The sequence below is a fragment of the Ascochyta rabiei genome, chromosome 4 (genome assembly GCF_004011695.2).
Source record: "Ascochyta rabiei chromosome 4, complete sequence".
Taxonomy (NCBI): domain Eukaryota; kingdom Fungi; phylum Ascomycota; class Dothideomycetes; order Pleosporales; family Didymellaceae; genus Ascochyta; species Ascochyta rabiei.
Window position 1 is genome coordinate 1261866 of NC_082408.1, and position 13291 is coordinate 1275156.

The 13291-nt window shown below is 51.2% G+C and overlaps 5 protein-coding genes across 5 annotated transcripts, besides 1 other annotated feature; 4 read left to right on the top strand and 1 right to left on the bottom strand.

The window, feature by feature from the left end:
• Positions 1-742: 742 nt before the first annotated feature.
• Positions 743-797: a tandem repeat.
• Positions 798-911: 114 nt separating this feature from the next.
• Positions 912-2605, top strand: EKO05_0002859 (Aspartate kinase; the record flags this gene model as incomplete). Its single annotated transcript, XM_038937804.2, has 3 exons — positions 912-1060; positions 1115-2451; positions 2508-2605. 3 exons carry the CDS (start codon positions 912-914, stop codon positions 2603-2605), a joined length of 1584 nt encoding a protein of 527 aa, XP_038801428.2.
• A 626-nt stretch (positions 2606-3231) lies between these two features.
• EKO05_0002860 (uncharacterized protein) lies at positions 3232-5454 on the top strand (the record flags this gene model as incomplete). The annotated part of the gene is made up of 1 exon (XM_038945155.1): positions 3232-5454. The coding sequence occupies one exon, from the start codon at positions 3232-3234 to the stop codon at positions 5452-5454; it is 2223 nt and encodes a 740-aa protein (XP_038801429.1).
• Positions 5455-6879: 1425 nt separating this feature from the next.
• On the top strand, positions 6880-7513 carry EKO05_0002861 (uncharacterized protein; the record flags this gene model as incomplete). Its single annotated transcript, XM_038937891.1, has 3 exons — positions 6880-6912; positions 6961-7042; positions 7098-7513. 3 exons carry the CDS (start codon positions 6880-6882, stop codon positions 7511-7513), a joined length of 531 nt encoding a protein of 176 aa, XP_038801430.1.
• Positions 7514-8146: 633 nt separating this feature from the next.
• Positions 8147-8775, top strand: EKO05_0002862 (uncharacterized protein; the record flags this gene model as incomplete). Its single annotated transcript, XM_038938074.2, has 3 exons — positions 8147-8182; positions 8237-8327; positions 8390-8775. The coding sequence occupies 3 exons, from the start codon at positions 8147-8149 to the stop codon at positions 8773-8775; spliced, it is 513 nt and encodes a 170-aa protein (XP_038801431.2).
• A 753-nt stretch (positions 8776-9528) lies between these two features.
• EKO05_0002863 (uncharacterized protein) lies at positions 9529-12888 on the bottom strand (the record flags this gene model as incomplete). The annotated part of the gene is made up of 12 exons (XM_038938123.1): positions 9529-9588; positions 9639-9789; positions 9847-10041; positions 10094-10955; positions 11004-11194; positions 11245-11278; positions 11334-11537; positions 11588-11616; positions 11664-11765; positions 11816-12429; positions 12510-12741; positions 12794-12888. The coding sequence occupies 12 exons, from the start codon at positions 12886-12888 to the stop codon at positions 9529-9531; spliced, it is 2769 nt and encodes a 922-aa protein (XP_038801432.1).
• Between the last annotated feature and the right edge of the window lie 403 nt (positions 12889-13291).

Here is a 13291-nt window from a genome sequence, read left to right on the forward strand (position 1 = left end):
TGTTTTGGGCACTATAGTTGTTACGAAAGACCTTCTGTTACCTCTTTTGCGTCCGTCAGATGTCCCTGGGTTGGACTCGATTCGCGGTCTGAGCATTTGCAGTCGAGAACAACTCGCTAGAGAAAACGGAGATTATTGCGCCATGTCACACTTGGAATCTACGCGTGCCGATGGATTGGCAAGCAAATCCCCGAACTTGGAGTGCCTGGGAGGTTGCCTTGGAGTAGGAGAATGGAAACCTCCTGACGCAGATGAGCACGGTTTCGAGGTTTAAAGACCATGAACTACTTGGCTAGGAGGTGAAATCGCTGGTGATTTTGCTGTCCAATGAATAGGCTCCCTCAGGCATTTCCTCCGCGCAAAGGTTGCCTAGCCTTTGGAGCATGTTCAGTTTCATATTGGAATGTTGCTGAACTTGTAGTGTTCATCTACAGCTCCGTGTTGGGAAGTCATTTGTGCGAATCGTGCACTCTTGGATCTCTCTTAGGTCAGCCGTCCTTCGTACAGTGCACCTGCTTCGTAGTAAGAAGGGCCCAATCACGAGACAGACGATCTGACCCTGCCTGCATATTATTAAAAAAAAAAGAAAAAAACTGCTTATAGTGGCGTATTCTCACGTGTAGCATGCTGCGTAATTTTCTTCTGCCGGCATCTGAAGCGGCGGAGGAACTGCGCACTTGCCGGAAGTTGGCTGGCGTCGAGATTAGCCAGCGACAGCGGAAGAACGATTTGACTCAGGGCCCCACCAGCACCACCAGCACTCAGCAACACCAGAAACACAGGCACACCTCCCCCACGTCACCGAATCACTCAATTGCTACGCACAGCCGAGCTCACTGCAACCCCCACACACACCACACACATCGACGACTTCCCTTTTCGCTCTGAAAGAAGCCTTGCACGCGACCACCATGTCTGCAGTCACCAACGGTCACAGGAGCGAGGTCGAGCGGATAGCGAACCACACCGAGGAAAAGCATCTGCCCGGCGGCTGGGTGGTCCTCAAGTTTGGAGGAACGAGCGTGGGCAAGTTTGCGGAGAATATAGCGGGCATTGTCAAGTAAGGGCGCTGCATCTCCCCCGCCACGACGGCCACACTGACAACCACGTCCAGGGCTGGCAACCAAGCCAATCGCGCCGCTATCGTCTGTTCTGCGCGCAGCACCAAGAACAAGACCGAGGGCACCACCAACCGCCTCCTCCGCACCGCCCGCGCCGCCGAGCAGCAGGGCCACCGCGGCTACGATGACATCGTCGAAGCCATCCGCGCCGACCACGTCCAGGCCGCCAAGGACACCATCCGCAGCGCCGACATCCTCGCAGCCTTCACCGACGACGTCAACGCCGAATGCGCGACTCTGACCAAGATCCTCGAGTCGGCCCAACACCTCGAGGAAGTCACCAGCCGCGCCGAGGACAAGATCATTGCAAAGGGCGAGAAGCTCAGCTGTCGTTACATGGCTGCCCTGCTCAACGACCGCGGCACGCCCGCCCAATTCGTCGACCTCTGCGACATCGTCACCTTCGTCAACCCCAAGAAGGGCCTCAACGAGCACTTCTACGCCGATCTGGCTGCCTCTCTCGCCAGGGAGGTCGAGGCATGCGGCGACAAGGTGCCAGTCATCACAGGCTTCTTTGGCAACGTCCCCGGCGGAATCTTGAACTCCATTGGACGTGGCTACACCGATCTCTGCGCCGCACTGGTTGCTGTCGGTACAAAGGCCACGGAGCTCCAGATCTGGAAGGAGGTGGATGGCATCTTTACGGCTGACCCTCGCAAGGTCCCTACCGCTGCTCTGCTTCCTAGCGTCACGCCCTCGGAGGCCGCCGAGTTGACCTTTTACGGCTCTGAGGTCATTCACCCCTTCACCATGGAGCAGGTCATCCGCGCACGAATCCCCATCCGCATCAAGAACGTCATGAACCCGCGCGGTGCAGGAACCATCATCTTCCCTGACAGCTTCAAGGCGCTGGATTCACACTCTCCTCTCAGGGACGGCCTCTTCCGCACTCGCTCTTCCAGCCTTCTGAACGCCTTGAACACCCCAAGGCGCCCCACTGCTGTGACGATCAAACACAACATCGTCGTTCTCAACGTGCACAGCAACAAGCGCACCCGCGCTCACGGCTTCTTGATGAACATCTTCAGCATCTTGGACCGTTGGCACTTGTCCGTAGACCTCATTTCTTCCTCCGAGGTCCACGTCTCCATGGCCCTGCATTCCGAGTCTGCCATGTTGAGCGGTGGCGGCGAAGACGAGTATAGGATCCAGGACAAAGACCTTCAGGGCGCGGTTAACGACCTAGGTGAGCTGGGGGCTATCGACATCGTGCCTGACATGGCCATCGTGAGCTTGGTCGGAAAGCAGCTCAAGAACATGATTGGTATCAGTGGCAAGTTCTTCAGCGTGCTCGGCAACAACAACATCAACATCGAGATGATCTCGCAAGGTATGCTCTACGATTCAATCTCTTATGTTGGGGTGTCCTGCTAATACATCTCACAGGTGCTAGCGAGATCAATATCTCGTGCGTCATTGAGGAGCGCGAGGCCGACCGTGCTCTTAACGTCGTTCACACGAATCTATTTACCTTCTTGGAATAGACATGCATCTGCATTAGCGGGATTGAATACCAACCATCTAGACGTCTTTCGAAAGACTGATTTTGAACAATATTATCTACATATTATCTATTTATTATCTTCACTTACCAGCCAGACGCCTTACAGAAGAAGCTAACCGCAGCCTCCTGCCAGCCAACCTCCAAGATGCATTAAGAAAGTCCTAGTACACACGCACGGCGTGCAACCTCCAGACGTTGATGTATCCTTCTAACAACTTGTCAGCTTGCAAACAGTCTGCAATCGAGCTTTTCCCATCTACGGTGACATGTGGGATTGTAGGTCTGTGTTCGGGTTTTTCTGTTGTTTCAGTGTCACTGCCTCTTCTTTCCTCTCATCCCTAGAAGCTCTTAATCTTGGAAGCTCTCTCAGCCCACGACTAGATTATACCCAAGATCGAGGCATGGTGAAAGGCAACGCGAACCTGATGTAGAGTGAAACAGGAATCTGTACGCCAAGACACTTCAGGGCTGTAGTTCACTTTCACCTCGAACCTTGCTGATGGTATAGCTTGCTGCGCCCGTCGCTAACCCACCGCTCAACAATCTCTTCCTCTCTCCGACACTACCTCACGTAGGGGAAGTACCTCACATACTACGACGCTCAAGATGGATCCGGGACTAGGTCTCGTCGTGAACAGCATGGTGCCGAACGAGAACGAGCCACCAAGACCGCCACCCAAGCCGCCGCTGCAACTTCCGAAAGGCTTTCTTGAGAAGTCACATGTGCGACATGCGCTCAAGTACATGCCAGACGATGAGCAGCGAGAAAGAACGTTGGAGGTAGCCCTGGCCTGGAAGAAGAAGTTCGCAGCTAGGAAGTGGAAGACTGTTGTTGCTGCTATCGAAGCTGCGAGCAAAGAAGACTGTGTCCGATCGCTGCACCACGACGCCAATATGCATGAACCTCACACGATTTTACAACCTACGGGGCGACCGCGAGCTATGACGACGGCATCAGCACCTGCAGTTCCTCGAATAGCTTCACCACCAACGTCGGGACACAGCGAGCTTACAAGCCTTCAAACTGAGACCGCTTCACTGCCTCTACGGCGTAGTCTGGCGCCATCCACGCCACGAACATATCGTTGGGACCTCATGCCGACAGGTCCAGTGACACCTCTTTCACCTACACCGATGGGCAATGCCTTCTCCGGAGGCGGTTTCTGGGAGAATTCTGCACCACACACGGAGCAGCATAAGACACCAACATCTACCGCCGTGGTAAAATATGTACCGGTTTCTCAGGTTGTTTTGGCTGATACAGACGCTCGGGAAGTCTATGTTAGGATCAAATGTGAAATCGAGGCTCTTGCTCGCAAGTACTGCTTGGCCCGTTACCACATGCACTCTTCACTTGACGAGAATGATTTTGTTCCGGTCAACATGATCATATCGAGAGATAGGAAGGCAGCTGCTGATGTGACGCTACACTGTCGACTATTGAAATTAAAAAAGGCCATCGTGAAGGACCTTCCAGAAAAGTTGCAAAGCCACGCCATGCGCGAAGCTGCTCTACAGCGGCAGCTATCCATCAAAGACGAGGCCGAGTTGTATGAACAGAACAACTGGATGAATGATGAGATTTTCGCCACAATTCCAAAGAACTTGGGTTCAAAACACTACAAGGCACCTGCTCATCTAGCCGTCTCGATACTGGATGAGCAACGAGAGGTAATTCGTATGCTTCGCAAACAGCGCAGGACCGATTTAGAGCTCCCCGATATAGCGATTGAAGCTGCATGGGCAGCACAGATCTCGCCACTTAAGCTCCATGGGGCTAAGGCTGCTGGGTCAAGCAGCGGCAGTGATGACGACGATGGCTACAGCTACGGTAACTTCTTGCGGAGCATCAAGAGCGAAATGAGCACAAGCTCGAGCTCAGGAGCACTTGCTTCCATGGTGGAAGAACTATCCAACAGCGACCTCATTTCACCCAGATCGCGTGCAAACACTCAGCAGACTGTCAGCTCGACGAGGAGCTACGATTTTCGCTTCCCGCAACGGTCAAGCACAAGCTCCACCAAAGAAAATCATTCAACAACACGCTCAAGTGGAGCCAGTGTTTCTGATAGCAGCCACAAGCATGTCCACTCGCTCCATCAACGCACCGACCTCCGTGTCTCGACAGAGATCATTGACGAAGTCCCAAGCGCAGAACTCAGCCCAGAAGACCGAGAATTCCGGCACCGAGGTCCAAACCTTGTAGATTTGGACCATTGGGCAGAGGAGCTCAAGAGAATGGAAGCCATGCGGGCGGATCGGCAAAATAATCTAGCACTCCACCGCCGGTCACAAGATCGCTCTACCCACGAAGGCACTCCAGAAAAGCGGATGTCAGTCGATGGCATCAACACACGTATCTCCCCAACTCGGCATTTCCACAGCCGATTCTCCTCGTCGTCATCGATATCTACAAACACGTCCAAGCCCCTCCCACGATCAACATTGACAAGTCTCTCTCCTTCCCGCACGCAATCAGCACCCAAACTCACCATGCTCAGCCACCCACACCACCAGTGCAACAAAAGCGGAGCTTCTACCAGCACTCATCGACACCATACCAGTAAAGCGTCCATTGACGACTCGCGCCGTCGCTACCAGCACGTGCGATCCACAAGCAGCGTACACATTCTTGCTAAAAGCAGTTCCAAAGACGACGAAGACGCGTGGATGCGCGAGTTGAAGAACATGGAGAGTCGTGAGCACGTTCGACAGAGTTGTGAGAGGCGGCGGACGTCTCAGCTCCCCAAGGGCGAGGGGGGATGGCGTGGATGTTATGGAGAAGAGGAGGAAGAAGTGACGGATAATTTGGCTGGTGGAAAGGCCTGATTAGCGGTTGTAGTAGGCATGGTTTATGTTACGTGGAGGTTAGCAGCTAGACCTGTGGCGTAAGTTTAGGAGACATGTTGGAAAATCGCTGTTCGTAGTTACGTATTCCATGCTGAATACAATCAACCTTTGTTTCTTCTCTTTTGTTTTCCCTTCCTCACAGCTGGCGCTCCTGATACTGTTTTCCTTTCTAGATTAATTCCTTCGTTTCTACCTTCTTGCCTTCTCCTGGCAAAAACCTCTAGATCTGTCTCGTTGACGCCTTGTATCTCCTGGCACCTGTTCAATTGTCGTCAGTCCTCGTGCCCCCTTACTGGACGACAAAGAATGACTTGGTACTGCAAATAGTCCTGATATCCGTCTATCAAAGGAAAATGAGTTGGAGTGTTTATTGCAGGCTTGTATGTTGAAGACATGTTTGGGTGAGCGCTTGCTACTTTCTGCTCAGGGGATCAGTTGTCTTGGAGGAATTGGGTGATGGGGGTACTGCGTTTGAAGGGCATGTTTGCGAAGGTGTATCGGGTGGACGGGAGGGTATTCCGATAGGTCATGCGACTCCATGTAGGTGTGAGGATGGGAGCAGGAAGTAGAGGTGGAGGATGTGTTGCTGTATTGGGCATGCGTATTCACCAAGGCAGATGCGAGGAGGGAGGGAAGATTGTGGATGGGTCATACTGCTACCTGAAGCGAAGTGTGTGGGAGATGGAGCAAATGCAGTGTTCCGCCTTCAGTTCTCTTAAGCGGAATACAACCCACTGAAATTATCACAGATAATTATTCATACTCTGCGGCACAGTATGCTCTCATCCCCTTATCTATTACCCATGTAGAAAGCATGGTATAGCAGTGGTGATCGTCAAGTGGCCAAGGGATACACACAAGATGTACAAAAGTGGACCTTTTTTAGGTCCTGGCATATACGTAGTACAGCTTATGTCTGGAGTTTTTTTGTTCATGCATTGGTGCTTGACCAGAAGCCCTGTGCAAAGGTACGTTAGACACTGGACAGCCTTCACCTTCGCTCTTGTGCCCCGAGTTCGGCGGTAGAGTGCTGCAAGTTGCCGCACCAGCGCACCATCAAGAGAATCTCACCTCTGCAACCAACTCTCAGCCAGCTCTTATCATGTAGCCTCAAACTTGCGTCATACTTGGTCTAAGCGGTGTGCCAGTCTTTCACCTTCACCGCGCCTGCTGCAGCCTTGACTCAGCCCATAAGTAGAACTCCTTCCTCCAACGAGCTCCCGGTTTCCTTCTGCCTCCACACCACAATCACATCGCACTCAGCCCACAGATCTTTCGAGTTGCTTCTGCAACCGCGCCTCTCCTCAGCAACACTATCGTCACAAAGGTAACAACTTTATGACAGCTTCCAGAAAGAGTTTTCGCTGACCGTGCTGCAGCCACCCCTGCCGCGCCATCTTCATCATGGTGAACTGGACGGCCGAAAAAGACCAGACTGTAAGCGCTTACCCTCAGCATTGCTCGTGAGCTAATTGGTTACTACAGATCCTCAAGGGCATCTTCAAGTTCCACACCATCAAGAACTCAAAGCCGCTGCTCGATTTCTTGGCCAGAGAGATCGGCGAAGGTCAGTGTTGCGCAAGCCCAATTTCTTGAAGTTCATCTACTGACTCCAGGCCCAGGCTGCACTGCAAAGGCGGTATCACACCGTCTTACGAGCTTTCGCAACGGTGGAAAGGCGCTGGACAAAGGCAAGACTGCAGTTCAAGGCTCTCCATTTACTCCAAAAGCTGCGGCCGCTACTCCCAAAACCCCTAGCACCTCGAAGGCTTCCGCATCTCTTGGCTGCAGCAAGACCTCCGCGAAGAAGTTCGTGGAAGACAGAAGCGTCACTGATGAAGATATTTCCGAGGATGATATGCCTGTCTCTCCCTCTGCCGGCCGCAAGCGCGCTCGTGCGTCAAAGACCCCGAGGTCTTACGTCGAGTCGGACGCTAAGTCCAACGACGAGGATGAATTCACCCCTCCGACCAAGCGGGTGAAGGAGGAGTTCAAAGAGGATGAGGAGGAAGAGGAAGAAGAAGAGGCATTTGTTTGATGAAAGAGCAAGTTGCGACCCAAAGTTCAAAAGGACCATGTAGAGATGCTGAGTCTCAGTTCTTCGTTGGGTCTCTTCTTCGAAAACTGCAACTTCCCTGATGAAGAGTGGTCTTCATGTTCGTATGTCTGCTTGTAGACTTGCGAAAATGTTCGTCGGTGAATGAGATGTATCTTCGCTACCTGATTGGGAACCGGGCTGAATTTTCTTTGTTGCCCTTGTCGGCCCATCTCTTCACATACATAATACGAGTGAAAACCGAGGTATGCGGGTTCAACCATGTTCCATTCCTTTTGATTCGATTAAGATCTCTGTGAATACCTGTCTAAGGTTGCTGGAGCCTAGTCACCGTGAGGCGTCTTTAGGAGCAGTAAGGACCCGAAAGCTTTGTGCTCACCTTCACCTTCGAGCTGCGCCTCAGCTGTTGCGCCTTTTAGCGCTTTTGTGGAGTAGGATGAAGTCCCTGCCCCCTCAACCTTGCTCTTCCTCTACCTTCCTTACCACACTCTTGCAGTTCGAAGCTCCGGCTACACCCTTTCAAGTTTCAACCAAGCTCAAGGTACCTTGCATTGTGTGCCCTTTGCTCAATGGCACTATTACTGACAATCTCAAAAGCTCGCCGCCACCGTCAAGATGTCCAAGAAGTGGACTGCCGAGCTCGACTCAATCGTATGTGTACCCCTCCAGCACCTCTAAGGCACACCTGCTAACCACCACGCGCAGCTCCTCCACGGCGTCTTCGAAGAGTGCCAGGTCTCCTTCGGCAAAGCCCTCTGCGAAAAGCTCGCTGAGCGCGTTAGATCGGCCGAAATTGGTAAGAGCCACTCCACATTCCTCCATCTCCCGACCTTGTTGGCTAATCACTTGCTCGAATAGAAGGTTTCACGGAATGCACCCCCAAGGCCGTCGAGAACCGCCTCTACAGCTGGAAGAAGAAGAACGTCAAACCTGACACTACCAACGGTGACACTGCAGTCACGACTCCGAAGAAAGCTTCTGCTCCCAAGAAAGCCGCTGGCACGCCAAAGACTCCACGCGCTAAGAAGGGCAGTGCGAAGAAGCAGACAGCAGTATCAGATGAGGAGGAAGCTGGCCGTGATGAAGAGGCCCTCAAGTCGCCATCCGTTGGCCGTAAGCGTGCGAGCGAGAGCGAGGAGGGAGGCAAGGGCAAGAAGGTCAAGGTCGAGCCGCTTGGCGCTGGGGAGTACGATGAGGATGTGGGTGCTGGCGAGGCGGATGAGGGCACTGCGGCATTTGCTTGATGGAAGATGCATGTCTTGCTTGGACACTGGGAATTTTCGATCGGGAGTGACTCACAGCTTGGGAAAGCGCACATCGGTCAGATCTTTCTCACTTTTTGTCTTTCCTTTCACGTCGGTCAGACGAGCTGGTTAGTATGGAAACTCGTCTCTTGGGCCGCCGATAGCAAGGCGATAGGACAGTCCGTCGGTGCAGGACAAAAGTTTCGGGAAATACGAAAACCAAGTGTTTGAACGAAAAGTGCGGTTCTCATTGTGAGCCAATTCTCGAATGAGCTTTCAGTCTTTGGATCTTGCATCGTTTTGCCTTTGTCAACATCTCCAATGTACAGCAGTCGTAAGCGCGCGTCAATCAATCTCTGCATGACCTGTGTGCATCATGTTGCACTGCATTCTTTAGCGTCTAAGGGACGTCTTCCCTAAAGTTCACTAGGGCCTGCCAATGGTCCATCCAGATGATCCCACGTCAGTCCTGCAGCATGCACTACGATCTCCAGCGTACACGAGCTCGGTCGCTTGTGTCGGTGGCTGAGCTCACGGCCAGGGCTCTTCACCGGTCGAGGATCCTGGTTTCAGCATGCACTCTTTGCGACGTGGAGATCCTTCAATCTCCTAGTGAAGTTTCTTCAAGAGACCATCAGGCAACAAAGGAACACTGACTGGAGTTTTACCTTCCAAGCGTTAAGAATTTCGGGAATATACACAATCTCGTCTTTTTGTTGAGGAAGTTAATGTAATAATAACTGTCTCACATGACTAGCCGCTTTTGACTAAGTTCGACTTCTTCAGTTTTTCTTCTTGCAACTTCTGCATGTCCTGAATAAATGAGTATACAAAATTGATTCACAAGAGGGGTCTTTACAAACCTGTTCAACTGATTTCTCAACAATATACCTGGTGACCAACACTGCTTGTGTCTGACCAAGGCGTAAGGCTCGAGCGATTGCTTGGTTCTCGACAGAGGGGTTCCATTGTGGTTCGACAATAAACACTCTGTTTGCAATAGCGAGGTTAAGACTGTTCTAGCGTCAGGATCAAAAGGCATAATGACGGTCGAGAAAGACTTCTACTCACCCTACAGCCCCTGTACCAGTAGTCATGATCAGAACATGCAAAGCAGGGCTTTTTTCGAATTCTTCTAGTATCTTCTCTCGTTTGCTTGTTGGACAGTCGCCATCGATGCGTTTGAAGTTGTTAGGAGTAAGTTTCTCTCTTAATAGGTGAAGTTGGATCAAATCCAATGTTCGTGTCCAACAGGTAAAGATGATGCTGTCCATGGTCAGCCATGTGTCCATGAAAGTATGCGAGGTTGAGGATCGACCTTTTGGTTATCGATATGTCCTTCATCACATCCCTCATGAGCGTTTCCACCTTGGAAGATTTGCCCTCTGCTCGGAAGTACATATCTTCCTGGGATTGACCTCTTGCGCGTTGCACATGTTTCGATGAGTTCCAAAGAGAGGTGCACAGTGGGCAGCTTGTCGGCAGACAGTCTTGAACGCCTTGTGTACTTTGTTCAAGACATTCAGAGCAAAGAATATGTCGACAATTCTCTTCGTAGCGTTGGAACATCGAGCCAAGACCAAACAAAGGCATTGTTTGGCGACACGCAGAACAGGTGGCTTCGCCGTCGCTTCCCACATCGGCTTCCTTTGCTTCTCTTTCATCCAACAAGTACAATTTACGACGACTCCAAGAGAAGAGCTGCTGCCAGGTCCCATGATTGCAAAGAATGCGCAACTGGAGCTGGATTTGGAACATGCCTAGTGTACTCTTCTGATCGAACACGCTAACCTGATTCTTAACAGCGCGAACCATAATTCGACGAGTTTGCTCGTACTGCGCCCGCTCTTCGGGAGATAGTGTGATCTTGTGGATACGACTTTCTGGATCGGGGAGATGAAGTAGGTCTTTTGTCCGACGGAGACACATTGAGTCGAACAGCTGCGTGAATCGATCAATGGCGAGCTTTTGGCGCTTCCCGCCTTCCTCAAAAGGTACTGCTATAGACTTCTTGAACGCAGATAGACTGTGCAATGGGTTGATTCGCAGGAAAGCGAACAGTGAGCCAATATCTTCTAGGCGATTCTGTATCGGAGTGCCAGTCAGGCACCACCTTGACCTTGCTTGGAGGTCCGCTACAGTTCGGTTAAGGCCCGTGTTTTGGCGGCGGATGATGTGAGCTACGCGAAGATTAGCCATGGTGATGAAGAGACAATCGAGATACATACCCTCATCTAAGACTAGTCTGTACCACTCCACTTCGTTTAACAGACCTCTAGCATTGGTGTAGTCTTTCGATATTGTGTGATACGAGCTTAAAACAAGGTCGGCATCGCACAATTTATCCAAAGAACGTATCCGTTTCTGCCCATGATATTTGATGATTTTGAGCATATGATCCTCAGCGGTGCCGAAGTGTCTGGATGTTGTTAGCGTATGGTAAAATTTACAATTCAGACGCCTGCATACTTCGTGAGTTCCTGAAGCCATTCATTGATCATTACTATATCGGCGTGTCAGCTGTGAATGTTTCGAAATGAGAAATCAGACCCGCATACGATCAGAGGAGGCTACAATCAGTGTAGCTCTAGACCGATTCTTCAATAGCAAACTTCCCTGTGCAATTTGCAAAGGGGTTTCGAGCGCAAACTGGTGCGCCGCATCGAGCGTGCGGATGATCAGGGCCAACATTAACAGAGTTTTACCCATACCCATCTCATCAGCTAGTATACCCCCGCCAATTTCCGTGTGATCAAGTCTGCCTGCAAACCTTTAGTTTTTCTTTCTAAAATACAGGTGCCAAATTACTTACTGACTGTGCCAGTGATGCTGTGTCGAAAGCTACTTTGTCAGTCACGTCACATGTAAACAGGCCTTGACCAGCATACCAAGGTTGACCTTCACGTTCGACCGGCTTCCAAAGTTGATACTCACTTGGTACTGGACCATCCTCGCGTTGCGACATAAACTCGAGCGCTGTTTTTTGATGACTAGACGTATGAGCGAGTGACTATCATAGACTGTACTACAGCTTGCTTACTCCAAAAGGGATGTTCGTAGACGTTCGTGGCCTTCCAGGCCTTTCAAGTTTTCGTGGCGGGTGAGAGAGGAATAGACATTGGTGATGACTTGCTGAAATGTCTCGCTAGCAGCATTACTACTACTCAGTTCGTCTGTGCCGACGTTCGGTATTTTCATCGTGCTACAGTCGTCCGAAAACTTCAATACGTGCGGATTCTCATAAGTGGTACCCTCTCGGATATAGTCTGGGCGCTGGAGGTAGACCTTGTTTTGGCTCAATTCTTGGCCAACACTGTCAGCGCTAGCCCCAGAACCGTATACATTGATCTGTACCCGAACCACGGCATCCTGCCCTTTCATAGCCCTGCTCATGATTTCTCTAGTTGCTCTTGTGGGGACGAAGACCTCAAAATCGACCTGCAGGCACTGCTCTTCAATGCTGGTAAATGCTCTCTCTAGTTGTGCATTAATCTCCCCTAACACCTGACCGTCAGGAAAGATGACAAGGAATTGCGTCTCAGACTTTTGCAGTGCCAGCTGAAGATGACCTGTTACGGGACTTGTGGCCGTTGAAACCAGCTTCTTGTCTAGCTCCATCATGTCGCCGCAAAGTTTGACGGCAGCTCGACAGATCTAGAGAGGTATTAAGATTGGGTCTGGCTGACGGAGAAACGATGACTTTGCACGGTCAGACAAGTATTGAGATCACTTACTGTCCCATAACACAGATACTCGGCTCTGATAATAGAGTTGTAGCTAGTGGACGAGCCCACCTGGAGGATATCATCCTTGGTCCATTGCTCGCTTTGGTCGCGCTCACTTGTATACATCTCCAAGTCTACATCGAGATTCATCCCGTATGAGAGCTGTGCGACGCTGTCACCAGTGAATGCGATAGGTGCAGGTATCTCTTCAAAACGTGGATCCCATAACTGCGGCTCAATGCTTTCCAACGTCGACGTCAGTGAACGTATTCCTGCCGGTTCTTAAACCTCACCTTTGAAAATCTCCATAGTCATTCCAGTTCTGAGGAGAGACGGACGCACGATAATATTCGATATCGTCATCGTTCAGTAGGTGTTTGAGAGACATGGGTGGTTGAATTCGTCGGCGAGTTGTACTAGCGGCTTGGCACGGGACGCGAATCCTCCACGCACGTGTTCTCCTCGGCCTACAACATGTAAATCGATGAACGACAATACCTGGATCTGTACAAGGGGAGGTTGTAGATGAAATGGGGAGAGACAACCTGAACTGTGAAGCGCTTACGATTTATGGGGATGTGATGGCGGTGCATAAGCTACCACAGCCTCCTGCATGCTGTAGGCGCCGCAGCCTTACTCCGCCCACCAAGTCCTCCAACGTGTAATCTACGTTTCAAGTCTAAACACCGCCAGCACAGCCCATCATTCTGACTATAGTACTTTCTCATGCCCAGTTCTGCCTTTTCCGGAAAATTCGAATTTCAATCAAGCTTGTGCTCCTCAACACGACG